This window comes from Rhamphochromis sp. 'chilingali' (genome assembly GCF_963969265.1).
Source record: "Rhamphochromis sp. 'chilingali' genome assembly, chromosome: 2".
NCBI classification, from domain to species: domain Eukaryota; kingdom Metazoa; phylum Chordata; class Actinopteri; order Cichliformes; family Cichlidae; genus Rhamphochromis; species Rhamphochromis sp. 'chilingali'.
This window is the reverse complement of record NC_137930.1, coordinates 7,368,598-7,394,311: the sequence shown is the minus strand read 5'-3', so window position 1 is coordinate 7,394,311 and position 25,714 is coordinate 7,368,598. Positions and strand designations below refer to the sequence as shown.

The following is a 25,714-nucleotide window of genomic DNA, read 5'->3' as shown; positions in this document are numbered from 1 at the left end:
GTGTGTTGCCATCTGCGACCCGTAACTTGCTGCTCCATCATGCGATAGGATAGAGGATGGCACTGTCCACAACAGACTCTTAAACAATCCTGAGCATTGTCCGACAGATGTTGATGCCTTTGGCCCTTCCTGTAGAGTGCATATGTGTTTTTACCCCAGTCCATTTTATTTTCTATGTGTACTCCGAGGTATTTATAGTCGTGTACAATGTCCACATCGACCCCCTAGATTGAAACAGAGGTCAAGGGTTTCCTTGTCCTCCTAAAGTCCACAATCAATTCTTTGGTCTTTGTCACTTAGCAGTCAATCACAGCTCGGTATTCCATCTCACCACCCTCACTAATGACCGCTATTGTGGGGACTCATCCTGTCTGGGCCAGCAGACCCACCTGAGCGGAGTCTTCCTGTTTGTCTCTGAACCCGGTCATGAGTGATAAGTGATTACAGGAGGCTGGACGCCACAGCTGTTTCTATTTTTTCTCCCTATTTCAGTAATATGTCAGGTACTGAGGAGGCATGTGTGGAGGATACAGAGTACAGAGCACAAGTGAGGCATCACGGCTTCTGAGCAGCTGAAAAGCTACCCCTAGATAACATGCATGGACTGAAGCAGTAAATAAAATATTGTTGTGTATGGGTCTTGCATTCACACTTAGTATTTATATTTTAGGCTCTTAGTTTGGTTATATAGTTTTCAGATTGGTTTTGTTCTTTAATTTTTTTCTATCATGCTCCCCTGTGTTGCCTGTGCCTTCTTGTGTAGTCAGTCTTGTCTCTGTGGTTGTTTCCCTTTCTGTGTGTCAAGGTTGCCTCTCTGCATTCTATACTTCCAGTCTTATTTTGCCAGTGCCTTGTTTTGTGTACCTTGTGTTCGGTTAAAATCTGTTACTTTCTATGTTCCCTTCCTCCTTTGCGAGTTCCCTTCTGTTTAGTCTATTCATGTTAATATGTTCTCTTTTATTTCCCTTTCCACTTCCTTTGACTATTTCCTGTCTTTCGGCTTTTTATGTCTCCTTGTGCAGCCAGTGGTGTCTCTCTTTACCTTTCGTCTATGTCAAGTTTGTGTGTTTTTGTCTCTGTTTCAGTGGTTACGCTTCTGTTTTATTTTGGGGGCCAGTGTGTCCTGTCCATTATATGCAGTTATGCCTCACTTGTTACTCCTAATTTTCCCCTGCCGTCTCCACTTTCCTAATCACCCTGCTATGTGTATCTGTTGTCTGAGTCTCTCTTTGTCCCTGATCAGAGTGTCAGCTCACTTTTTCCCTGGTGTCTCCTGGTTCACACCCAGTTTTGTAATTTGACGTTATATATTTCTTCTGTTCTTCGTGTTTTGTATTTTATACCATGTTGTCGGCCAAATTAACAGCTCACTTTTTGTTAAACTATCTCTGCATTAGGGTCCTCTCACTCTTGGCACCCCACCCGTGACAACAGGTTTCAAGCCTAAATGTCCATCAGTTTGTTACTTGTTGATTTGGGTTCTTGAGTAGCTTTGTGTTGGGTTCCTGTCTGTGTAGATCAGGTATCTCCAACTCCAGTCCTCCTAGTTTAATACTTTTCTTTGCTAATAAAAATGCTACCTCTCTTTCTAAGCTCTATGGCAGCCTTATTTCTCAATATAACACCTATCATGTTGGAACTCATTAGATTTAAATGCCTATGATCACCAGCTGCTCTGGGTAATGTTGGTTTCAGCTAAGCAGAGTGTAAAATAGCCTTTGTTTTCAAGCTTTTCAATTGAAAAGAAAAAAAGTTGCCTGCTGTAACTCAACAACACACCAAGGATGGGTTAAAGCTAAATGGCACTCTACAACTCTTTATAAACCTCATGCAGGTTCACGAATTTTGAATTTGTAAATGAGCAAATTATATGAGCTTAGTGTTAGTTCAGAAGGACATAATGCCAAGTTTCCACAATCCCGGCTGGCATCCATTTGGCTGTAGCATGCCTACAATTGCTGTACCCTTGCAAGCACCTCCTCCTTAGCTCTCCTATTTCAGATTTAATATCGTATTCTTATCACCAATGCCTTCTCTGTTCTGCCATACTTTGCATATAATCCGCTCCTCCCACCTGACCTCCTTAAAAACAGTCATTTATTATGCAATGGCTTTATTTAACGAAAGTATCCAAAACTTGGAGTTATAGGCTCCTTAAAGTACAACAGTGGGTCAAAAAGCTTTTTCAGATTGTTTCCGTATTTGAATGATTTTATATAGAATGACCCTGATGTATAGCATGAACAAACATGTAAGACAGCAGTCCCCAACCTTTTTTTGCGCCACGGACCGGTTCATGCCCGACAATATTTTCATGGACCGGCCTTTAAGGTGTCGCAGATAAATACAACAAAATAAAACTAGTACCGGTACTGAAAAAAAGAAGATTTATTCATAACACACTGAAAAGACCCAGGAGAACCGAGTTAACGATAAAAACGATAACAAAATAACGCTGAAAACCGATAAAAACCCTGAAAACCATACATTTCACATCTGAGCCTCAACTCTCGCGGCCCGGTACCAAACGACTCACGGACCGGTACCGGTGCGAGGCCCGGGGGTTGGGGACCGCTGATGTAAGAGACACATGTAGATAAAAAATAGAGAGTAGCACACATGTAAAATATTGAAAAATAAGTTACCTGATCAGTGCTTGGTGTGTCTGAAATATCATTCATGCTTCTACTCTGAGCATGATCTGTAAATGGAGCAAATGAGACCTTTTGGATTAGATAAAAATAAAAGGAAAATAGGTTTTAATGCTTGAGTGATGTTCCCATCAAGAACATTTTGTTTCATTTAGTGAAAATTGTAAATAAACCCCAATAAATGGTCCTTTGAGCAACAGAAAGAGCATGAACTTAATCATGAACAGCCTTTTCTGTTGGGGATTATATTTTAATTATTTGCTTCTCTTTTTTCCCGAAGGAGATTTGGGAACAAATACAATCAAAGCAAAATAATAAGAACATACTACACAAATCCTTTACTAATCCCTTTCACGCAGATGGCTGCACATAAGAAATCAGCAAAGGTGCACACAATAGGACCAATAATCTCTCAAGTAAACACACTTTATGCTTAACACATTTCACATATATACACACACACAAAGCCATCACAGGTGTTGAAATCATGCAACAGCTGGGAGTTGGCTGGGATAATTTTTCTCATCAAAAAAAAGATGAAAAGCATAGATATTAAGAAAGGAAGAGCTAAGAATTTAAAATCTGGCCACCAACTGGAAATACTAACAAGTTCTCAGTACTTGAATGTCATGGTGTACTAATACACCAATGAGAACCTATTTAGAAGTAAAAGTCAATCTTGTAAACTTATGTATCCTTGTGTAGTGGTGCATGTATTACATGTGTGTGTTTGTGTGACTCACGCAGGCGGCCAAGGCTGCTTGACTGCCGAGAACGTAGGTCTTCTGTGGAGTGGTGGATCCCAGAAGCTGAACTAGTGCTACGACTCAGATTAACCTGAGGACTACGGCCTGACAGAGCAGCAGCAACAGCAGTGATTTTGTGAGGGAAGGTGAAACAGGTAGTGAGCAACATGGTGGAGAAAACAAAGGTTGTCAGGAGTTGATTAGAAGGTTAGATTACTTTCTTTCATAACTACTAATTGGTACATAAAAAGGCATACACACAGAATACACATGCTTACTAGACGCAGTATTGGATGATTTTCCCATGTCTGCCAGAGAGCGGTGGATTGGCTTCTTGGTCTGATGACGATGCTTCCTGAGCAACACAAATATAATCTTCTCCTTAAGATCAGGAGGAATGAGACCATCAGTTATCTGTTGTTCCACAATCTCCTCTGAAACAGAAAGATTCCAGCCCAGTTAATATGTTAACATTATACTCACATCTTCTCATCAATTTGGTATATCCAAATGGAAGCCTTATCACTGCTTATCACTCTTATAACTTATTTAAAATTCAACATAATCCACTTTCTGAATCCATACTTTTTAGTGTGTGACAAATTGAAACCATTTAACTGTCTGCCAGTTACCTGGTGAATGTTAAGAGGTGAAATGTATATACAAATACATGAAGCGTGGCGATTGTGGACATTCCCTTTTAACCCCTTGTAAGACAGTATTTTTCAAGACCACTGAATTCTAACTTACTTAGTTATCAAATGTACATAAATAGAGAAGATAAATCTGATAACTAGTGTGACTGAGGGGGCTCGGGTTTGACCACAAGGCCACCCGGCCAAACATGGGATCAATATCAATATCTTAAAGGCTGAGAAGCAGTTAGAGCTTGGCAAGTCTCATCCCTGGCTCCATCTAAGCACTGTTTGCCTAGTGGGTAATACTCAAAGAATCAGAGACTCTTTAAACAGGGAGTCAGTTCCAGACTTCCCTGTATTCGGGGTGCCTGGTCAAAAATTCAACATTTGGTGCCATTACCCAGATCCAGATCAGAGACCCTTCAACATTATGTCCCAGAAATGTGGTAGACAACAGCTACAGCCAAGAGAAGGTATGCAGCCAACCGGATGTCAACCCAAAAATCCAGCTGGGGAAATCACTGCTACAGAGACAAAACCTCGAGATAAAGAAGCAAAGCCTTCCAAACCCACATCAAGGGAGGCACCAGCCAAGAAATTGGGATATATAAACACGGGGGTGCATCGGAAACTGATGTAGGAGCAGCAGAAGGTCATCCTAGAGGCCCGCCAGGCTGCCACCTCAGGGGTTGTGAAATAATGGCTTCAGAGGCATGGGTCATGATGTCTGTGGGTCAGAGAGGATATCTGCACATCAGCCTTCAAAAGGAGGAATACAGTGTGTTATGTATTTAGCAATAGCAACACATTGTTCTTCGCAGAACAATACCAAATGTGGTGCATGTGCAGATGATCTGCTTATGCAATTCCACAACATGTTTAATAAAGTAAGTCACATTTGCCTAAAAGGTTTGCAATGTGTCTAAGTAGTTAAATGGTAAAATGGTAAATGGCCTGTATTTGTATAGCGCTTTATTTAGTCCCTAAGGACCCCAAAGCGCTTTACACGTTCAGTCATCCACCCATTCACACACACATTCACACACTGGTGATGGCAAACTACATTGTTAAGTTATATAAGAGAACATAACAAACTGGCAATGAGGTGTGCCATTATTTGGGCGTGACTGGTTGAAACACATCCAACTCAACTTGAAATAAATTAAGTCAATGAGATTGGCAGTGTACATTCTGTGGCTCAAAGACTGAAACAGATACTTAATAAAACACGCTCAGATGTTCAAAGAAGGAATTGGCACTCTGAAAAATATTATATACTGGAGGACACCGCATAACCAAGATTTCACAAGGCATGTCCTGTACCTTGTGCTGTAAGTACCCACTTCAGCGGATAGAAGTCATATTCACAGCGGTGGCAGGTGGCAAACACAAAAAATTGATCTCACCCAGACTTACCTTCAGATGGAAATAGAAGAGACATCCAGGAAATATCTGGTGATAAACACTCACCAAGGCCTATATCAGTACAGCCGACTGGTATTTTGTATTGTCAGTGCCCCAGCAGTATAGGGCATTTTCATGAAAATGAAAAGGGGAATCAAGAAGTTGCGTCCCTTCTAATTTTAGCTACCAGGAGCCCAAATGGCCAAGGAATACACCAGACTTCTGAACTGTGGTTAGGCTCTGAACAGGCAGAGCCTTGAAGAAACTGGAATTTAAGCCAGGATAAGATAAGAAAGAAAACATATAAGAAAAACATCCTTGTCCATCAAATGGATGAAGACAAAAAATGGAGTGACGGAAGGAGAGGTAAGTGACAGAAGTGACGTAAAAGTAAGTGACAGAAAGGAAATACTGTAAGTGAGACTTCCAGAGACTTGGCAGAAAAAATAGAATGGTAGGTCAGAACTGAGTGGTAGCTCAGAATTAAACAAGCATTTTTTAACCTTCATTTATACCAAAGTATACCAAACCTTTGACAAATAACTATCCATATCTGCTTAATTATTTCCAATACGCTGGAGGACGTCAATGAGAATTTGAACACTCTCCAAGATCTCCAAGGCCCAGAGCACATCTTCCCTAACCAAGAATGAGATGCCATCCTCCAAGTCACCCAGCTGACCCCCTGGTACAACATCGCTGGCCGGCAAAGACTTTGCCAACATCCTGAATTAAATCGATAAGCGATTGTCCCGCTTCAACGCAAGGTTGTCCTTAACCCTTGTGTGGTGTTCGTATTTTTGTTACTCAGCCAGTGTTCATGGGTCTGGTGGACCCGCTAGAGTTTTGGCTTTCCAAATTAACACTATCAAACTATTTTATGTTAAATTACTCAACAGATGTTTACTTCATCCCAATTACAAGACATATGAACAGCAAACATGGTTAATTTTTTCCCTTTACCTTTGTTAGATCACATTTATGAATTAATGTGCTTCTCGTTTTTCTTTTATATAAAATGTTATAAATAAATCAGTTATAATCAAGTGGAGTGAGTGGAAAGACACAACACATTTACACGTGAAAAAATAATTAATTGTTTAATTTTTCTTTTGAAAAAAACTGAACACGGGTCTCACAGACCCGAACACCATACAAGGGTTAATGGAGATTTTACACCGAGAATTTAAATCCCTGAGGGAATCTCTGAAATTCAGCCATCAGGAAGTGGAATCACTTGCTGCAGTAAAAGCCTCGCTATGGGACTCAGTCGGTCAAATCTCTGAGAATGTCACCCATCTCCACCAGACGCCAGCTTGTGGTGGGGTTCTGCGCGTTTGGGCAGATGGCTACCCGGCCTCAGTCGGGCATAGGGGTATGTGTCGGGGCAAGGTCTGCAGAGCTGCTGCAGCGGAGGCGGACACGCTGCACGGCATCTGCAATCATGGAATAAAAGACTGAACTAGGTGCCAATCTTTCTAGAGTGAATTAAATTAAATGAGTCTTCACTAATACCATGGGAACGTACACATATTTGGAACAATCCTGATATACTACAGAACAATAATATGATAAACTTCCCAGTTTGGAGTTGTAAATTTCCTTAGGGATTAATCAAGTATTCTGGTGCTGATTCTGAGAAACGAATGAAATACTTGGAACATATAATCGAAGGAAAAAAGTTTTCTGACAGATTAGTTAAACAATATGGGATTATCAAGAATAAAATAAGAATATTTTTAGAATATCAACAAATTAAATCTATATATCTATATAGATTTTTATATTCTGTATGACTCACCCACGATCTGTGGCAGTGAGTAGCCTTCTAGGTCGAGCAGAATACTTCCTGTCTGCAGGCAGGTTCTCAGCTCAAACAGACTATGGAGGGTGAGTGTGGAAACATGAGGCTTGCTCCATCTTTCTCCTCCCTCCTCCACCTTCTCCTCAAACTTCACCCATCTACAACAAGGAGGGAAAATTAAGTTTTAATTCCCGAATTCAAGAAATTGTTACCTTACTGTGTGTGTGTGTACCTTGCAGACTCTTTCCACTCTAATTCACCACCCTCCTGCTGTAATGTATCCATCTCAGTGAATATTGTTGGTGTTGGAGTGCTATCATCCTCTCCCAGTATGTGGCGCAGCCTTTCAGCAGCAGGGGACACTACAAACAGAGGTCAAACAAGAGACAAAGTTAGCTTCAGATATCCAGTATATCCCAGTCAGCCAGTTTAAGATGGATTTATGTTCATCATATACAGAAATTATATAAAATTTCCATTGAAGGGTGTGTCTAGGCAAATTACATAACATTACATAAATACATAACAACAATATTTTCATGCGACTTCAGGGAGTGAAGAAGTCACTTGGATGAGTGATGAAACATTTCTCCCACTGAAAACGCTACATCCAGATGAACAGAATTGGGAACAATATTTTCATTAAATTCTTATTTTTTTCTGTTGTCATCATGTTTTTAAAGGAGTTTTAAGGGAGTTTTTTTCTGCTTCTGGAGGATTTAAATCCAGTATTTTCCTGAGTATTGGAAGCTCCCAATTGATTACAACACCATCCAGGGGTTAAATATCTTGCTTCAGGTGTTGGTTCACTGCCACAGAGAATAGAATATATATATATATATATATATATATATATATATATATATATATATATATATATATATATATATATATATATATATATATATATATATATATATATATATATATATATATATATATATATATAATATAAAATAAACATACTAGGGCTGGTATTCAATCTGAATTGGCTGTAGGTTTGCTAGATTCTGATGAGGACTTTAGATTCTTATAGCACTTCCTTTTTTCTTTTCTTTTAACTGTAAATAATTATATGTTATATAAACAATCCCCATCAGTTATCTCAAAAAGCAAAACACATGAGTCAGTTCTCTAATGACTATTTGAGAGTAATGTGCACTATTTTCTAATTTTACCCTGAACAGATCAATCTCTATTAACATCCTTAGCCTAGAGGCACTACTCATTTGCATCCCACCGTTTGTGTGCGTGTGTGTGGGTGTGTGGGTGTGTGGGTGTGTGGGCGGTGCGTGGTGGGGGTGGGGGCACTGGTCTTCGTTTATTCCTCCTTACAAAGAAGTAAAAAAATAGTCAAAAATCAATAACTCATACAAAGTGATAAATCTGAGAAGTTCCTATTATAAGCACAAGTTTCACAGATCTTTTGCGACAGTGATGTTGATCATTTCAGTTATCTTTTTATTAAAATTATGTAATCTGTGTTACAGTGTGGTGTATAATGAAAATACAATAAAATGTTCCACGGTGCAACCAACAGAAGTTTCCATTACTGAGTTCTATCACTATTGGTCGGGCCACATTAGAGATTTGATTATGTTAATCTCTAACAGCCAGTATAACTCCACAGAGGTTGGTCATGGTGAATTATGATTGCAATGTTAAAGATCAATTTGGACCACTGGACAAAAGGACAAATACCCTCAAGCCAGAAGCTGACTTAACAGACAAAAATCATAGATAAAGAAAATTTCGATTCATAAATCACAAAACAAATAACTAAAACTTTAGATAAACATTATCTCTTTGTATCATAGTCTTCATGAACATAGTTGAATAGGTGTAAATGTTTTCTTTTAGTTCTAAATACTACATAATGAGGTTGTAATAAATCTACTCAGAATTCTGAATTTGTTAAAATCTTAAAATAGAATCTTGTTCCTTCAGTTGCCGTGATTTGTGCTTAATTTAAAATAATGGGGCATACTTGTGGTTGTGATGGGCTACTTTATTGATTCAATGATGTTATCAGCCATTAATGCCCTTTCAGAATAATCAAAATCTTTGTATTATCTCCAAAGCTAAGAAAGTGCACACTATCTAAGCAATATAAAATGTAAGGGAATGCTATTATACTAAAGATAAAAGTAGTTAGCTTGCAGCTTGTGCTTATTTATTTCAGGTTAATACGGTATTTTTTTTAGTATTACTTTTTTATTCATTTATTCAACTTTACCTATTTGGGAGCCTGGCAATGTCCACTGGGAGGTTGTAATTGATGGGGAAAAGAGCCCAGAGTTTTCCATGCTCACTAAATCCAGAGATGCCAAAATCCCAAAAGTAACGGGTAAGATATCCTTAAACTTTGCGCTCAGAAAAAAAATGTAGCCCTCCAACTTATTCTTGTTTAAGTTGACTGTCCTTGGCTCAACACTGTTTGAGTGGAGACAAGTGACATACATTCACACTTTTTTCATATGTCTTTTCAGCTTGTCTTTTGGTATTTCAGTTAGCTGCAAATGTTTTGGTGAGCAGACCTGCACCAGTCAAGCAGCTACAAAAAGGTTTCTGTAAGCTGTGATAGAATTCCACTAAAATCCCCAAATCAGCAAAGAGCCAGAGGCTTTAAGAGGGCTGATACACACCAGAGAGCCTTCTAGTACTCTGCTCCTGAACACAAATACAAACACACTCAGATGCAAGAAAAACAAGGACATTGCCCCCAACGTAACTTCTTCTTTTTGTCTCCGATTACTGCATCAGTGCCTTAACCTATCTATCTCAGACCTTGCGTTTGCTCTACATTATTATGAATCCTGATAGGAGCAGGTGATCTGCATACCACACACACTTACAGTCACACCAAATAATACATGCATGCATGCATGCGCACACAGTTTTAAGTTCCTCAGCTCTAATCAGCTTACAGGCTTCAGACTTCATGGCCGCTTGGGATCAGGACCATGCTGCAAAAACATTCATCACATACTGTGGCATATATACTCCAACTACGTAATTAAATTCTGTTCATGCAGGTGAAACTTTGGATTATCTAGCTAATAGCATAGATAAGGCCAGATCTTGTGCCTCCACCACTGCTGTGTATATATTTAGCTGTGTTGTTAAAATACCAGCAAAGTCTAATATGTTTCTGTGTTACTTATTTTCTAAATACTAGCCAGATTGCTATAACCCACTTAAGGTTGGAACTGAGGATTTTTTTGTTTTAGGGCATTTTTTTTCAACTACACATGTCATGCTCCTGGGTCTTTAAGTTAATGTACTCTCAGGTTTTGTTAATTTAAATATCTTATGTTGTTTCTTGGTTTGTTTAGTCTGTATTTGGTGTGTATGTTTCTTTCATGTATTTATGTATTTTCTTTTTCTGTATTTTCTGCTAGTTTCATCCCTTGTGCCTTGCTTTAGACAAGTCAAGTCATGTGGCTTTACTGTCATTTCAACCATGTGCAGTGGTACAGTACACAGTGAAGCGAGACAACATTCCTTAAAGACCATAGTGCTACATATTACATATAACAGATAGGGCTGCCACGATTAGTCGACTAGTCACGATTACGTCGACTATCAAAATCGTCGACGACTGATTTAATAGTCGACGTGTCGTTTGAAGCTTTGTAAGATCACAAAAGACGCAGGAATAAGTAGCAGGATTTAAGAGTGTAATAACGGACTGAAACAGAAGATGGCAGCACTGCATGTACAAGGATGTCAGCTGCCGTTAAACCCCGAAGAAGAAGTAGCTCTGTCCCAGAATTCATTAACGCAGCCCAGCTCAGTTTCCAACAATGGCGGCAGCTACTTAGTTTTACTATTACTCTTGTTATTCTTTCTGGGTCACAAAATAAACATTTAACATATTTTCAGGCGAGAATGTAGCTGTGTAAACCTCAAATATCTGCTCAGTTTATCAAGACACCGCATATTTTCAAAAGCGCTCCGACGTTTTCGGAGACGTCTGTTACCCACTAGCTCGATAGCTAGCCGGGGGCTAGGCTAACTAGAGCCGTGAGAACACCGGACTCCCGGCAAATCGTTTTCAAACCCACCGCCGTCTTTCGCTACTCAGGTTAAACATGATATATAAGTCACTTAGATAACTTAAAAATGTTATTGTTTGGCTTTTTTTGTATTTTATTTGTTCCTGAGTAAATCGGTTTGGCTGAGATTAAAGTTATAGTTTTTACACAGCTGAATAAAGTCAAGCAGACAGCTGATTATCAGAAGTGTGAGATGCTCGAGAATATACTCCGGTGTCCTGTTATATTTTAGATAGCAAGGAGTTTATTAAACTTCACTGAAACAATCTGCAAATTTCATTCAAATTTAATAAACTATCATCTTGTCTTTCTTTATTTTTAGTTAGCACAGACCTTAAACACTTAAAGCTGTAAGGTAATGATAGTTATATAAGAGCAGATGCTGCTGGTGCAATAAGCTGTACGTTTTATGTCCAATGGATGATGATCTGATTAGTCGACTAATCGCAAAAATAATCGGTGACTAGTCGACTATCAAAATAATCGTTTGTGGCAGCCCTAATAACAGACAATCAACACAGGGCTACATAAAGTGCACGTGTGCAAAAATTGTAAAAATAAATTAAATTAAATTAAATAAAAAAAAAAACCTAAACAAATACACGGCAACACCAGACAGAACAGAATGATACAGACACAAGACAGTGCAGACATAAGACACTGCAGACACAACAGTGAATTAGAGAAGTGCAACAATTACAGTGTGTTGTGCAAAAGACTGAGCATTGTGCAACACATAACGTGATGTTTGAAGGTTTGCGTGCGTGCGTGTGTGCATGAAAATGTCCAGATAAGTGCTTGAGGTAGTGAGGTGTGTGTGTGTGTGTGTTTGCGTGTGTGTGTGTGTGTGTGTGTGTGTGTGTGTGTGTGTGTGTGTGTGTGTGTGTGTGTGTGTCAGACCAGTCACTGATGTAGTCTGGCGGCTTGGGGGAAGAAACTGTTTCGCAGTCTGGCAGTGAGGGCCCGAATGCTCCGGTACCACTTGCGAGAAGGCAGCAAGGTAAAAAAGTGTGTGAGGGATGTGTGGGGTCCTCCACATCGCTGGTGGCTTTGCAGATGCAGTGGATGCAATAGGTGTCTGTGATGGAGGGAAGAGTGGTTCCAATGATCTTCTCAGCTGTTCTCACTTTCACCATCCGTCTTGTGATCCAATACGGTGGAGTTACCATACCACACAGTGATGAAGCTGCTTAGGAAACTCTCGATAGTCTTTTCTCAGCTTCCACAGGAAGTAGAAACGCTGTTGGCCCTTCTTAGTTATGGAGCTGGTGTTTAGGGACCAGGAGAGGTTCTCCGTCAGGTGAACACCAAGGAATTTGGTGCTCTTGCGACCTCCACAGAGGATCCATTAATGTTAAGTGGTCAGTGATCTCTCCGTGCTCTACTGAAGTTAGCAATCATCTGTTTTGTTTTGTCCATGTTCAGACACAGGTTGTTGACTCTGCATCAGTCCTTTAGCTGTTGTACCTCCTCTCTGTATGCTGACTCACCATTCTTGTTGATGAGACCCAAAACAGTCTTGTCGAACTTGATGATGTGGTTCGAGCTGTGCTTTGCTGCACAGTCGTGAGTCTGCAGAGTGAACAGGAGTGGGCTGAGCACACATCCCTGAGGGGCTCCAGTGCTCAGTGTGGCCCTCACTGTTTCTAGGACCCCCTTGCCGTCTGCTCTGAAGGCGGAGTCTCAAGAATTTAGCAGTTCACGCACCTCTGAAGTCATCCACAGTTTCTGGTTGGAGAATATTAGGATAGTCTTGGAGACAGTGACATCATCAATGCACTTACTGATGTAGCTGGTCACAGATGTGTTGATGTGGTGTTGCAGCCTCCCTGAACATGTCACAGTCAGTGTGTTCAAAACAGTCCTGAAGAGCAGAGAGAGCTCCTGCAGGCCAGGTTCTCACTTGTCTCAGAACCGGTTTGCAGCGTTTGATGGGCAATCTGTAAGCCAGAATTAGCATGACAGACAAGGGGTCTGAGTAACCAATGTGGGGGCAGGGCTTCGCTTGGTACGCACTGGGAATATTTGTGTAAACATGATCCAGTGCGTTTGCCTTTCTCGTCACAAAGTCTACATAATGATGAAATTTCGGAAGCACTGACTTGAGATTTGCATGGTTGAAATCTCCAGCGATAATAAACGGTCCATTGGGGCTGGAGTTCTGCAGCTTGCTGATCACCCTATACAGCTCGCAGAGCGCCTCTTTAGTGTTAGCGCTGGGTGGGATGTATACTGCTGTAATGAGCACAGTAGTGAATTCCCAAGGTAAATAAAAAGGCCTGCATCTAACAGTGATAAACTCTACCAGCGATGAGCAGTAATTGGAAACTAGTACAGAGTTCTTGCGCCATTTCATGTTGATGTAGACACAGAAGCCACCACCGGGATTCTTACTGAACAGAGCTGCATTTCTATTGGCACGAAATAAGGTGAGTCCATGTAACTGAATATGATGCTTGTAATTTAGGAGTATTTGCCGTTAGTAAACATGAAGACCACTTGTTATGGTGTCCATGTGGCTCAGAAGTCCCAATGAAAAAGCCATAGAAAGCACTAAAACAACACCATTTTGGTCCGGAGTGGCCACTGCGTGCTATTGCTGCGCCGCTGTGGGAGAATAAGGTTTTACTTGATGGTACAGCCCTGGCCATATTTTGGATCACGGTGGCTAGATTTTGTTCTGTGTGTGTCCTCTGCCTTTTGGAGTCTCTGCAGGTCCTTCCTGATTGGAGAGCTGGCAGCTGCTGATTGGTTCTGTCATCTGATTCTGTGACTAATTGCTCTTCTGTGTGTATTTATAGTGCTGTGTTTCCCCGGGCAAGATACCAACCCCAAGTTGCTCTCCAATGTGTTTATCAGAGTGTAAATTTTAGACAGAAAGCACTTAAGCATAGAAAAAGTGTTTTTTTTTTTGAATGGGTGTGAATGGTTTCAATGAGACACGTTGTATGGAATGTATTTGAGTGCCTAGGTAAAGCAAAATAGCTCTATGTAATTTAATTAATGCTTCAATCGTAAATATGATATAAGGTTACAAATGATTAAGGCCTCTGACAGTGGACTCATCTCTGTGCTTGAGCTGATATACCTCATTGTTGACCATGATATTTTATTGCAACAATTAGAGCTTGTTGTAGATATTAAAGCTACTGCGCTGCAGTGGTTTGAATCATATGTACTTCCAATAGACTCCAATTTCTTCATGTAAATGAAGTGTCCTTTTCACACACTAAAATTAATTATGGAGTTCTACAGGGTTCCTGTAGACGTGGATGACATCTAATTTTCTGCTTCTAAGTTCAGATAAAACTAAGTTTATTGTATTGGGCCCTAAAAATCTTAGAAATATGGTGTCTAACCAGATGCTTGATCTGGATGGGATTACCTAGGCCTCCAGTAACACTGTGGGGAATCTTGAAGCCATTTTTTGACCAAGATATGTCCTTCAATGTGCCTGTTAAAAATATATGTAGGGTGGCTTTCTTCCATATTCGCATACTCTTAAAATAGAAACAGCCTGTCTTAAGACTTTCTTTTTTGACAAAACTTAGTTAGGGCTGATCAGGTGACCCTGAATTAACATAACCTTTTATGCTATGTTAGGCTGCAGAATGCCTTGCCATTTGATGAACTCCATCTGCTTTTTTTGGGTCCTCAGCTTTACAATAAACTTAGTCTGCATTATCTGCAGACTGTAACAACACACTAAGAAAGCAATTAGGCATAGAAAAAAGTGTTTGTATGAATGTGAAAATGTCAAATTAGAAGTTATTTTTCAAATTCAATTTCATACATGCAATTTGGTCTTGAGGTTTTTCTGTTGTTTATGTGGACATGCAAAAAAAGTAAAAAAATCAAAAAAAAAAAAAAGTTGTGGATGTTTGCCAGTGAGTCTTGTTGTTAATTTGTGGCACACAGTGGCCACTAATGGTACTGCAGCAGAAAAAATACCTTAAATGGTAAATGGCCTGTATTTATATAGCGCTTTTACTAGTCCGTAAGGACCCCAAAGCGCTTTACATATCCAGTCATCCACCCATTCACACACAGGTGATGGCAAGCTACATTGTAGCCACAGCCACCCTGGGGCGCACTGACAGAGGCGAGGCTGCCGAACACTGGCGCCACCGGGCCCTCTGACCACCACCAGTAGGTAACGGGTGAAGTGTCTTGCCCAAGGACACAACGACCGAGACTGTCCGAGCCGGGGCTCGAACCGGCAACCTTCCGATTACAAGGCGAACTCCTAACTCTTGAGCCACGATCGCCCCATACCTTGTTGCCGAAAAGGGGAAAGAAAAAAACCAGCACAGTTTGAAGGGCAAAATGATTTTTTTCAATGCATTCATATAAGTTCCATCTACTTTCTACAAATTATCCAAGCCTGATAATCAGATAATAAACATGCATGTACATATCTCCACCAGGAGGTAACCAGGACACAAATCAATGTTTTTCAGTAATTATCCTAACTTTAGAGTGATGTGTGAAGATCATCTAGATTGACATTTAATTTAAAGCTTCATGCTTCAAGCTTCACTTTCTTTACCGCTAAAAAGTACTAAAGCATCCAGTCTGTCCAGCCCCTTGAGATCCGTGAAGCCCTTCACTTGAGGCAGTAATCCACAACGCAATGCAGAAAAAGCACCCTTTTCCTATTGCTACTAACAGACTATGAGAGAAAACTATGTGGAAAAACAACCACACTAGGCTGTAGGGCGACCCAATTAATTAAATTAATAAAATTTAGCCTTCCCAAAATTAAATGAGTGAGCGATATGTAAAATAAATGAAAATACACTCTCTTTAAAATGCAAAGTAAAAGCAACTAGGCTCAGCTGCAGTGGAGGGGTGGAGCGGTGGGTTCAGGGGACAGTGCCAGGGAATGCTGGCCAGGACTGCTGATAGCCATCACTTTAACCATGCCTTCCCTATTTCAGCAGCTGCCAGGGCCCTGTGGGAGAGCTGGTGTTTGGAGGTGAAGGAAGTGGCTGGAAGCTGCAGAGAGGTCACAAAAGTGAAAAGCATCATGAATAAACACATACTTACCTTTCAAAACTGTGTATAGTGGGTCTTTTTATAACAGTGGTGCCAAAACCTGGGCTGTGGTATGGTGGACCTGTGACTGGCCCAGCCAATTGAGGTGCTGGCCCTGATGGTGGTTGAGCTGGTGGCCATGCATTGGGAGCAGGTGGTGGTGCATCATTGGCAATTAGAACAGCTACAAGTCCAGTCAAAGAGCCACATAAAGGAGTTGGAGAGTGGTTGCTCTGCTTGTTCCTCAATGACACCACTAGAGTTGATGGGGAAAGGAGATGATCTTCAGGCTTTCTCAGATTTCTTTCAGGCCACAGCAGAAAGACCTGAGAAAAAGTAAAGGCTGAGACTACTCCCGGTGCCCAGGCGGTGACTCTCAACTTAGAGAAGATGGCCGTTGGCTGGTAGTGGACCAATTAGGCCTCGCACCACCAAATCAGCGAGTGGGGCTCCTCGCAGATACTGATAGTGGGTCCACTGCCACTGACTGGGCAGGCTAGATGTTGTTGTGACCCTGCCCAAGGATCACCTTTCAGCACAGCTGAGGGAGGTGGTGGGAGTCACAACATCGGCTGGAAGCCGCCCAGTTCTCCGAGGAGGAGGAGACAGAAGGGCCTTCTCTGGAAGCTCTGTCAGCTCCAGCTATCTTGTCCACAGGAGATTCCCACTAAAGTAGTTTGGTGACGACACTTCTATAGTTATCATTTGACTAAGTGATAAAAACTGATCACACACGGATCAAAAGTACACTGACGTTATTCTATGAATATGGGATAAGAGGTCATATGGGTTATGACAAAACTTTGGAGCAAATAATGGTCCAATTTTATTGGCCAGCCATTTGGGGAATTCTAAAAGTGTCTTTGTGCTTAACTATTAATTGAGGTTCTGTTTGAGGGCATCAGCTTGGACCTCATATGTCATTTAACCGAGGTGCATAGGGATATATCTTCTTTCTGGTAGATTATGGAATGCAATATCAATTCAGTTCAATTCAGTTTTATTTATGTAGCGCCAAATCACAACAATATTATGAAGGCTATCCCGAAACAGTGCCGCTGCACACCATTTCTGTAAAGAGTGTGGCACAGGCACTGTTTCAGGAAATCTCCCGAGTCGGCATCTTGAAAGAGATACTGACTGACCAGAGCTCATTATTCATGTCTCACACACTAAAAGAACTGTGTAAATTACTCTGTAATAAATCTGTTCAAACCAGCTTCTACTATCCACAGAGGAAACCATTCTTGCCTTCCTCCATTGTAATGGCAATCTCACACAGGCCTAGAGAGCGGATGTTGCTGCAGCGTTTTGCAGATGTGTTCTCCCCCTTATACCAATGTCAGAGAGCAACATTTTGTAACACATCCTGGCATAAACTAAACACAAAAGAAAATTTGTTCAGAAGGAATTAGTAGAAATGCTGAACATGGGAGTTAGAGTCACACAGTGTCCATGTAGCCCCATTGTTCTTGTAGTACAGAAGATGGGTCTATTTTCTGGAGAACTGATTGATCAAGAGGTGGTGATTTCATTACCTGTTGATCTTTTCATCTCTGGTCTAGATTAGTGACAAATCAAAGTCTGGCATAGCCGAAGGTGAAGAGCCTGCCCCTCAAAGCAGATCACCATACTTCAAAATACTTCATATTTAGCATTAATAATAACCAAAATAAATCATATGCATGCTGAAGAGTTGTCTGCACCGGAAAGCTACACTAACTTACTCAACTGGTTGAAAAGACATCACAAACTGCAGTATAATGAATGTATGAACGCCAAGTGCAATGATTTCTAATGTTAATGGTAAATGGCCTGTATTTATATAGCGCTTTTCTAGTCCCTAAGGACCCCAAAGCGCTTTACATATCCAGTCATCCACCCATTCACGCACACATTCACACACTGGTGATGGTAAGCTACATTGTAGCCACAGCCACCCTGGGGCGCACTGACAGAGGCGAGGCTGCCGGACACTGGCGCCACCAGGCCCTCTGACCACCACCAGTAGGCAACGGGTGAAGTGTCTTGCCCAAGGACACAACGACCGAGACTGTCCAAGCTGGGGCTCGAACCGGCAACCTTCCGATTACAAGGCGAACTCCCAACTCTTGAGCCACGATCGCCCAGTATCAGCTCACAGCTAATGAATTTCAGCCTTTACAGCAAGCCAGCATATCCATCCAGCTTGATAGGCAGAAAAACAATCAATCTCATTACATTTGTGAAAATGATGTTGTACCATCCAATAAACACAGTGGTTAACAAATGCTTCAGGAAAACTTACCAAATGAAAGAGATGTTATCCCCTATACCTACCATGATTTTCCAACCTCCAGACTTCACAGGAGAACACTATAATATTTCCGGGGTGATGTTCAGTGCGTTTTGACCTTCAAACTTGTGTATTTTGGCATCCAAAGAGTTTGATTTTCCTAGTATTTCACAGGCTTGTCTAAATGCTTCAATATAGTTTTTCTTCAGGAATGGAGACATGGTGACATGTTCAGTTTTACACACTGTATATATGAATGTATAATAATAATAATAATAATGGATTGGATTTATATAGCGCTTTTCAAGGCACCCAAAGCGCTTTACAATGCCACTATTCATTCACTCTCGCATTCACACACTGGTGGATATGATGAACAGACTGTGAAACACAAGACTCTTTCACCCATTCACTTATTTCTATGTCAAAGTAATTTCTGTCCAACAGTCACACACACTCACACTCTGATGAATGCAGTGGAGCAACTCAGGGTTCAGTATCTTGCCTAGTGATACTTTTGCATGAACTTGTTTTCTGATCTTTTGTGCATAGTGGTTATATGTTGCAGTTTAATTACTGTTATTATTAGTTATACAATAATTGTAATTATTATATAATTACTGGATGACAGAGTAAATTAAGTATGTCAATCTTAAAAAATCACAAGGTAAAAAGGCAAACAGTCACTTTTATTTAACACTTATGGATACTTTTATGAAAAACTTTTGATTTCTAACCTGTAGGATTGGCATGCTCACGACACTCTTCGCCATCCTCTTCATTATTATAGTGCTCGTCTTTGTTATAATATCCGCGATGTGAGTGTTCTCGCTGGTTATGGTGATCATAGTGTGTATGTCGTGAATCACGGTTGGCATCGCTGGCATAGGAGTGATGTCTGCGCCTTTTCCGCCGGTGGGAAACTGGAACACCGATGTAGAATGGCTGGGCCTCTGAGATGGAGAGAGAAACATTTCATTTGGATCTGATCAATGCAGTCAGAGCTTGAGGGGTGCTCTGAAAATGGGAACGTATTCTAAAAACTTCTGACTGGTTTCAGCATTATGCAGCATCTAACAGGTTTTAAAAATCAGATGTCATACATGAAATGTATATGTTTTTCAATTTGTGCTCTGCCCTCCTAGAAACACAGTTCACAAGTAGATGTATTTAGTCTGGGAATACCACCTAAATTAGTTTTTTCTGGGTTTTTTAATTAAGTGGAGCTATGTTGTCAAGGATAATAGAGCAAAATCTGTTAGAAAGTAATAAAATGTTCAACGTAATTGTAGAAGGTAAGGATGTCACCTATGCTTGACAAATTTCTGAAGACACTGGAGAAACATTTAGCAGTAACTGGAGTGACAGAAGAAACAGGGGATAGTGGCAGGAAGAGGGTGAGGAAGCATGTACCTTTTGTGTTTCTCCAAAACAAAGGTTTATAGTTCAGGGCAAGGGTTGGGATCATCACTGAAGATGACTTAGACCTCAGAGTTTAAAAAAAGTCAGGGCACTTCCTCAGTTTTCTCTCGCATGGCAAAACTTTTTTTCAGTTAGTGTTTTTTCTTACTCACCATCATCATCATCATAGTGCCTATGACCCCTACTTCTTCCCTGTTGCCATTCATGGTGATCCATCCTGGAACAGAAACAAGATGACAGAAGATTACCTTGGAAATACGAATACTGAAGCACGAGAAAAAGCACCAGGTGGCAATTCCCTATGTGGTTTTTTTTTCCATCAACGTTTTATTCAAACTGAAAGTTTGAAGTTATAAAGAACATGTCTGCTTCCCAAAGCCAAACTTGAAACTGGATCCAGTGGGGAGGGGCCTGGTACCTGTAAGTTCTGCTTCCATGGTCCTTTTGGAACGTCCAAGAATCACAACAATCTTGCACTCTTACAGAGAAGTGCTCTATTGGGATGCTGTGGTACTATGAGGTCTTTAAGATGTAATGGGCTTGGTCACACAGGACTCAAGGTGCTGTTGGCAAAACGTTAGAGAGGAAATGACAAGTGAACCCCTATGAGCACTTTGCGACAGTAGGAAGGAAAAATTCCCAGTAGAATCAGGCCATCAAAGCCAGATGGCTGCTAGTTTTGCGCACCATTCAAAGCTCTTCAGGTTAAAAGCCAACCTTGCGTAACCCTTGTGGTGTCCTCGGATCAAAAATGGTCCCAAGGTGAATGGCAAACAAGCATATGGGAATCCCGAGGACACCACAGGATCAGACCTGCAGCCCTACCAGTCCAGACTACACTTGTCACTGCAGTAAGATCTTGTAAAAGGCAGTAACAAATTCTGTACTAAGATCTAGCAGATGAGTCCATTGTCTGAACTTCATTGCCTTTTCTGTGCTATGATCGGTAGGAACTTATGAATGAATCTCTTCATCATTTCCTCTGCAAAAGATCCCAACTTTTTTTGCAAATAATTCTCGATTGCAAGTTATTTACAATATCATCATAAGTCACCTACCCTCTAAAGGTGGGACAACAGATATCAGTGGCAAATAAACATTTGGTTTACCAGCTTTATAAACTATTTATATGAGCTATTTTGGTTGCAATGTTACAAAATTGAGTTTTCTATGAAGTGCTTACATATTAAAATATTTACAATGTACAATATTACAATGTTTAATAAAAACATTTCCTATTACATATATAAAAACACTTAACCCATACAAGTATTAATCATTATTTCAGCATTATGTGCATTGAAAATGTTCTGTCAGTTTATTATTGCAAAAAATACAAAAACATAAAAAATAAAAATCCTAGATGCCCAGACATATCATTGCTTTTAGTACATGGTGAAGCTATCACTGGGTGTCTCTTTCCACTGATGACATAAGTTTGTCTTTCTAAAGCTATTGCTTTAGGCTGTTTTCTAGGCTGATCAATACATGTCATTTGTGATTACTTACTACTTACTGAAGCCTGACCACTGACTGTGAAGGACAGTCACATGAGTGGATTCATGCACACACACACAAGCTTGTTAGTAATATGTGCATACGGTGAACACCGCAATTAGGTTACAGTAAATAGCTGAATTGTGTTATCTGTGCATTATCACTGTCACATAATCAAATTAAAACACAAATGTCAGGTTGGAGTCATCCTACTTGAGCTGTCCTTTTGGCATCTGTCCTGATTTGAAGAGTCAAGTGTTGCATATTTTAAGGCTGGGCTGAGTCACAGTTCTCTGCCAGATTGTGCCAACATTGTGATTGCCAGGCCTTCTTTGTTACCTGTTTGAATTTGTGCTCTTCTTTGTTTAACCCAGATTCTTGGTCATCTCTCCAGTTATTTCTTCAGAGTTCTAGAAACCATTTTCTCTGGAGCTCAGTTTACTAGGTGACTGTGAACTCCTTCAGCCACTTTTGAGCTCCAGTCTATCTTCCCTGTTACTTGCAGATGAAAGGACTTATCTGTTCACAACCTTTTCGCCCATTCTCCACCCATATGTTTTTGTTGAGTGTTTGCCAGGAGGACCAAGTGCTCCTCCTGAGCTTACTTTGTGACACCAAGACTCGATCTACAATAACCTCATCTTGACCTCTGTCAACACTATCTCACTTCCCTGTCAGAGATCCTGGTTATGTTCCTGTAGTGAAGCCACTCACCCGTTAGCCAAACATGAGTTGAAATGTTCTTGCCGCTTCAAATTTGCCTACCTTTCAAAATTATTTTAAAGCAGCTAATGGTTGCCAGAGTTTACTCCTTGAATCAATTTTAAACCAAACTATGAATCTGTTTAGCAGATTACATGTTTGGGAAAAACGAAACAGTTGTAAAAAACTTTGACTTTATTACTTCATAAAGGTAATATCACTTTGTGTTCATGTTGGGATGCTTTGATTAGAGACATTTGAAGGTTTGATTAGACTAGAATCCCTGAAAATAGCAATGCTAGGGTGTGGTTCAAAGAGGCTTGTCTTCAAAAATTACATGTACTCTATTCAGTTCAAATTAATTTTATTTATATAGTGTCACAACAACAGTTGCCTCAAGGTGCTTAATATTATAAGGTAAAGGACCCACAATAATACTGAGAAACCCCAACAAACAGACAACCCCCTATAAGCAAGCACTTTAGCAAACTTGGGAAGGAGAAACTCCCTTTTAAAAAGAAGACATTTCTGGCAAAACCAGGCTCAGGGACGGACAACCATCTGCTGTGACCGGCTGGGGGTAAGATCGTATGTTAACACATTTAGGCTATTTCAATGAAAATGTGTTTCCACATACTCTTAATATACATGAACACCAATAACCACAGAAATTCCAGTTAAGCCACCGATTAAGATATTTTCTGCCAGATTTAAAGTAGGCACCCCAAGTTCTACTGCTGCATCCTTGACCTCATGTACAGCTCATACATGCAGCCTCTAATTCCATTTTTCTTACACAGGCTTTTTATTTTGCACAGTATTACATCAAATTAATTTCACTGATGCTTTTGTCTAGTCATGGGTACAGTTATGAATTGAAAATGCAAAACTGTGCATTATTTTCTTGAGATAAGCTCATGGTTGAGAGAACCATTGGGTTGAGATAAGCTCAACCATGCCAGTGGTTGCCAATGGTTGAACTTATCCTAAGCAACCTGCACTTACCATCAATCTTTTAGTTTGTACCCTCACACTGTAATTTCCATTGGGAAGCAACTGGTAAAAGGTAAATAAATGTTTTTTTGCTGTGCAAAATAAAGTACCAAATTTTATGATTTTTACGAGTTTTCCAGTTACTCATTACAAGTCTTAACTTAACAAATTATGTAGTACAATAACAAACTTATGATTCTATAGACAGAGACAACATGCAACTTGTCACAGGATTTATATGGGACTGAGTTAATTTAAAACAGTTTTCCACAGAATCTGCATTTGTAGCGTTAGATTTAACACATATAGATTTATTTGTTTTTTTGTTCTTTTGCTGCAGATGTAGCAGAACCAGAGCTATCATTTCAATGCTCAAAAACCTGGCATGCATTGTTTTTCAATGCAATCCATTTATTCAGCTGTATAGATGCAGGAGAAATTTGCTACTGGTAGCTTAGAGCCAAAAGCAAAACACTTCTGTATAGCCTAGAGCTAATAGCTAAAATGTTCACTGAGCTTTAAAGGTTACAGAGAAAAGCTCTACAACCCGTTTAACTCCTTTTTTCTGTTGAATTTCTTTAAAGTTTAACTAAGTAATCATCATCATTGTGCAATACTTTTGTAAATAGTCAACGGTGCAATAGACTCAATACTTGAAATGTGCAATTCACTTGTATTTTTATTTTTATTCCTATTTATTATATTTATCCCCTTCATATATTTTATTTATATTGTCTCTGTATTTATATATATGTGTGTGTGTATAACTCTGTAACTTCTGTCGGTGCTGTGCTTTTTTGGAAATCGAATTTCCCAGAGGAACCCACCCAAGGGATTAATAAAGTTCTATCTAATCTAATCTAATCTAATCTAAAAAAAAAAAAGGCTAAGCAGTAGAAAAAACAAATAAGCATTCACAATAATTCTTTTGCTTTCTTCTTAAAACTGACAGCTGTCTACTAAACCCTAAATGATTTGTAATTTATGTTCAAGCTACTTAAGATGGAATATAAAATGTTTTATTATTCTAAAGAGGTAAATATCAAAATATCAATTTAATAGCAAAATACACTGACAAATATGAAAACCATCTAGATAAAGATGGTGTTTTAATGTTCTCTTACCTGATGTGACAGAAGCTGAATCTGAGATTGCCCGTGAAGAGAAATTTATATTGCCTTTTGTAAGGAAGAGTAACAAACTACAAGATGCCAAAATTTTTCAGTCCTATTCTCTATAGAGCCTGTCAAGGAAAATGCTGCAACTACACCCAACCAGACTGTAAATGAATGTACAGATGATCTAAGTATTGACTATTACATGTGACTCGAGTGTGTGTATGTGTTTGTGTGTGTGTTTGAACGAGTGCACACCCAATAAGATTAGAGTAGGGGTAGGCAACCTTTCTGATGGCGAGTGCCATTTAAAATTTCCTCAGAGGTCAGTGTGCCATATGATTGCATTAACAATAAATTTAATAACGCTCTATATTAACAGTTACACACTGTATAGAACAACTTTCTAGAATTATATTTGTTTGCAGATGTTGGCAGCTATCAGCGAATAGTTATCAGCTATTTTGAAACAAAAAAAAAGACACTTTTTATCCATAACAAAAACTCCATAACAGCAAATGAACTGTACAACAGAAAATACAAATGCTATTTAAGTTCTCCTCACAAGGATGATAAGAAAAATGAACTAAGCCAATATGGCATGTCTGTTAATACAGAGACACACATGTTAATATGATCTCTGGTCTCCCACTCAGAGACACAGGTCTCCGAGTGTCCAGCATTCAGACGGCTACCTGAGGACACTCATGTGAGAGAAAATCTGCTCACACAGATATGTAGAGCCAAATACTGTCAATAAGGCCTCTGCAATGTTCTGAGGACAGTTAAACTTGTCAGGTAGTGATGTCCAGCAGGTGAAAATGCAAGCTGCATGAACACGCACAGCTATGGATTACAGGTGCTTCGATGTTGCATTAACTGGCATTAACTCAGCCAGTTAATGCGAGACAAATCCAGCTACTCATTAAAGATTTCTGGTTTGATCAGAAAATAAAACATTGGTCCAAACACCGGAAAGTTCCGAAAATGCATTGTGTCTCGAGTCTACGGATGTATCCGTGTATTTCCGTGGTGCTGATGCTGCGCTGAGCGGAAAGCTCCTCAAGCTTTTGAAGTGTCGGAATGTCGAAAGCTAACAACGTCCCTCTCACCAGTAGGCTAAGTTATTTTTAGCCAATTACAAGTTGAATCTGGTACTTGGGGTTGTTAGTTAAGATACTGTCATTAAGAAGCGGCACAACTAATGTGTCTATGCGAGCTGATTTGCGATGTGCACCGCTGGCGCGGCCATTTATCTTTTGATGCACCTTCTCAGATTAATTCACTGTGTGTCGTGCCCAGGGCTGGACTGGGACAAAAAAACAGCCCGGGCATTTTGACTAGAGACCGGCCCACCAGGCATTAAAGCCAT

The 25,714-nt window shown here is 40.0% G+C and overlaps 2 protein-coding genes across 2 annotated transcripts in view; both read right to left on the bottom strand.

Annotated features, from left to right (window-relative positions):
* Window positions 1-12,257, bottom strand: part of slc4a5b (solute carrier family 4 member 5b) — a 43,286-nt gene extending 31,029 nt beyond the window's left edge. The window contains exons 1-6 of the mRNA XM_080868957.1: window positions 12,202-12,257; window positions 7,476-7,605; window positions 7,241-7,401; window positions 3,655-3,831; window positions 3,395-3,502; window positions 2,646-2,701 (exon numbers count right to left, since the gene is read on the bottom strand). Coding sequence (XP_080725083.1) covers window positions 2,646-2,701; window positions 3,395-3,502; window positions 3,655-3,831; window positions 7,241-7,401; window positions 7,476-7,528 — 555 coding nt within the window. The 5' untranslated portion in view covers window positions 7,529-7,605; window positions 12,202-12,257. The remainder of the gene's footprint in view (window positions 1-2,645; window positions 2,702-3,394; window positions 3,503-3,654; window positions 3,832-7,240; window positions 7,402-7,475; window positions 7,606-12,201) is intronic.
* Window positions 12,258-12,463: 206 nt separating this feature from the next.
* The window catches only part of scarb1 (scavenger receptor class B, member 1), a gene marked incomplete at both ends in the record, with an annotated part of 36,795 nt that continues 23,544 nt past the window's right edge, over window positions 12,464-25,714 (bottom strand). Inside the window, 6 exons of the mRNA XM_080875614.1 lie at window positions 12,464-12,633; window positions 12,792-12,970; window positions 13,086-13,712; window positions 16,351-16,594; window positions 19,351-19,566; window positions 20,184-20,252. Of these exons, the coding sequence (XP_080731740.1) occupies window positions 12,464-12,633; window positions 12,792-12,970; window positions 13,086-13,712; window positions 16,351-16,594; window positions 19,351-19,566; window positions 20,184-20,252 (1,505 nt within the window). The remainder of the gene's footprint in view (window positions 12,634-12,791; window positions 12,971-13,085; window positions 13,713-16,350; window positions 16,595-19,350; window positions 19,567-20,183; window positions 20,253-25,714) is intronic.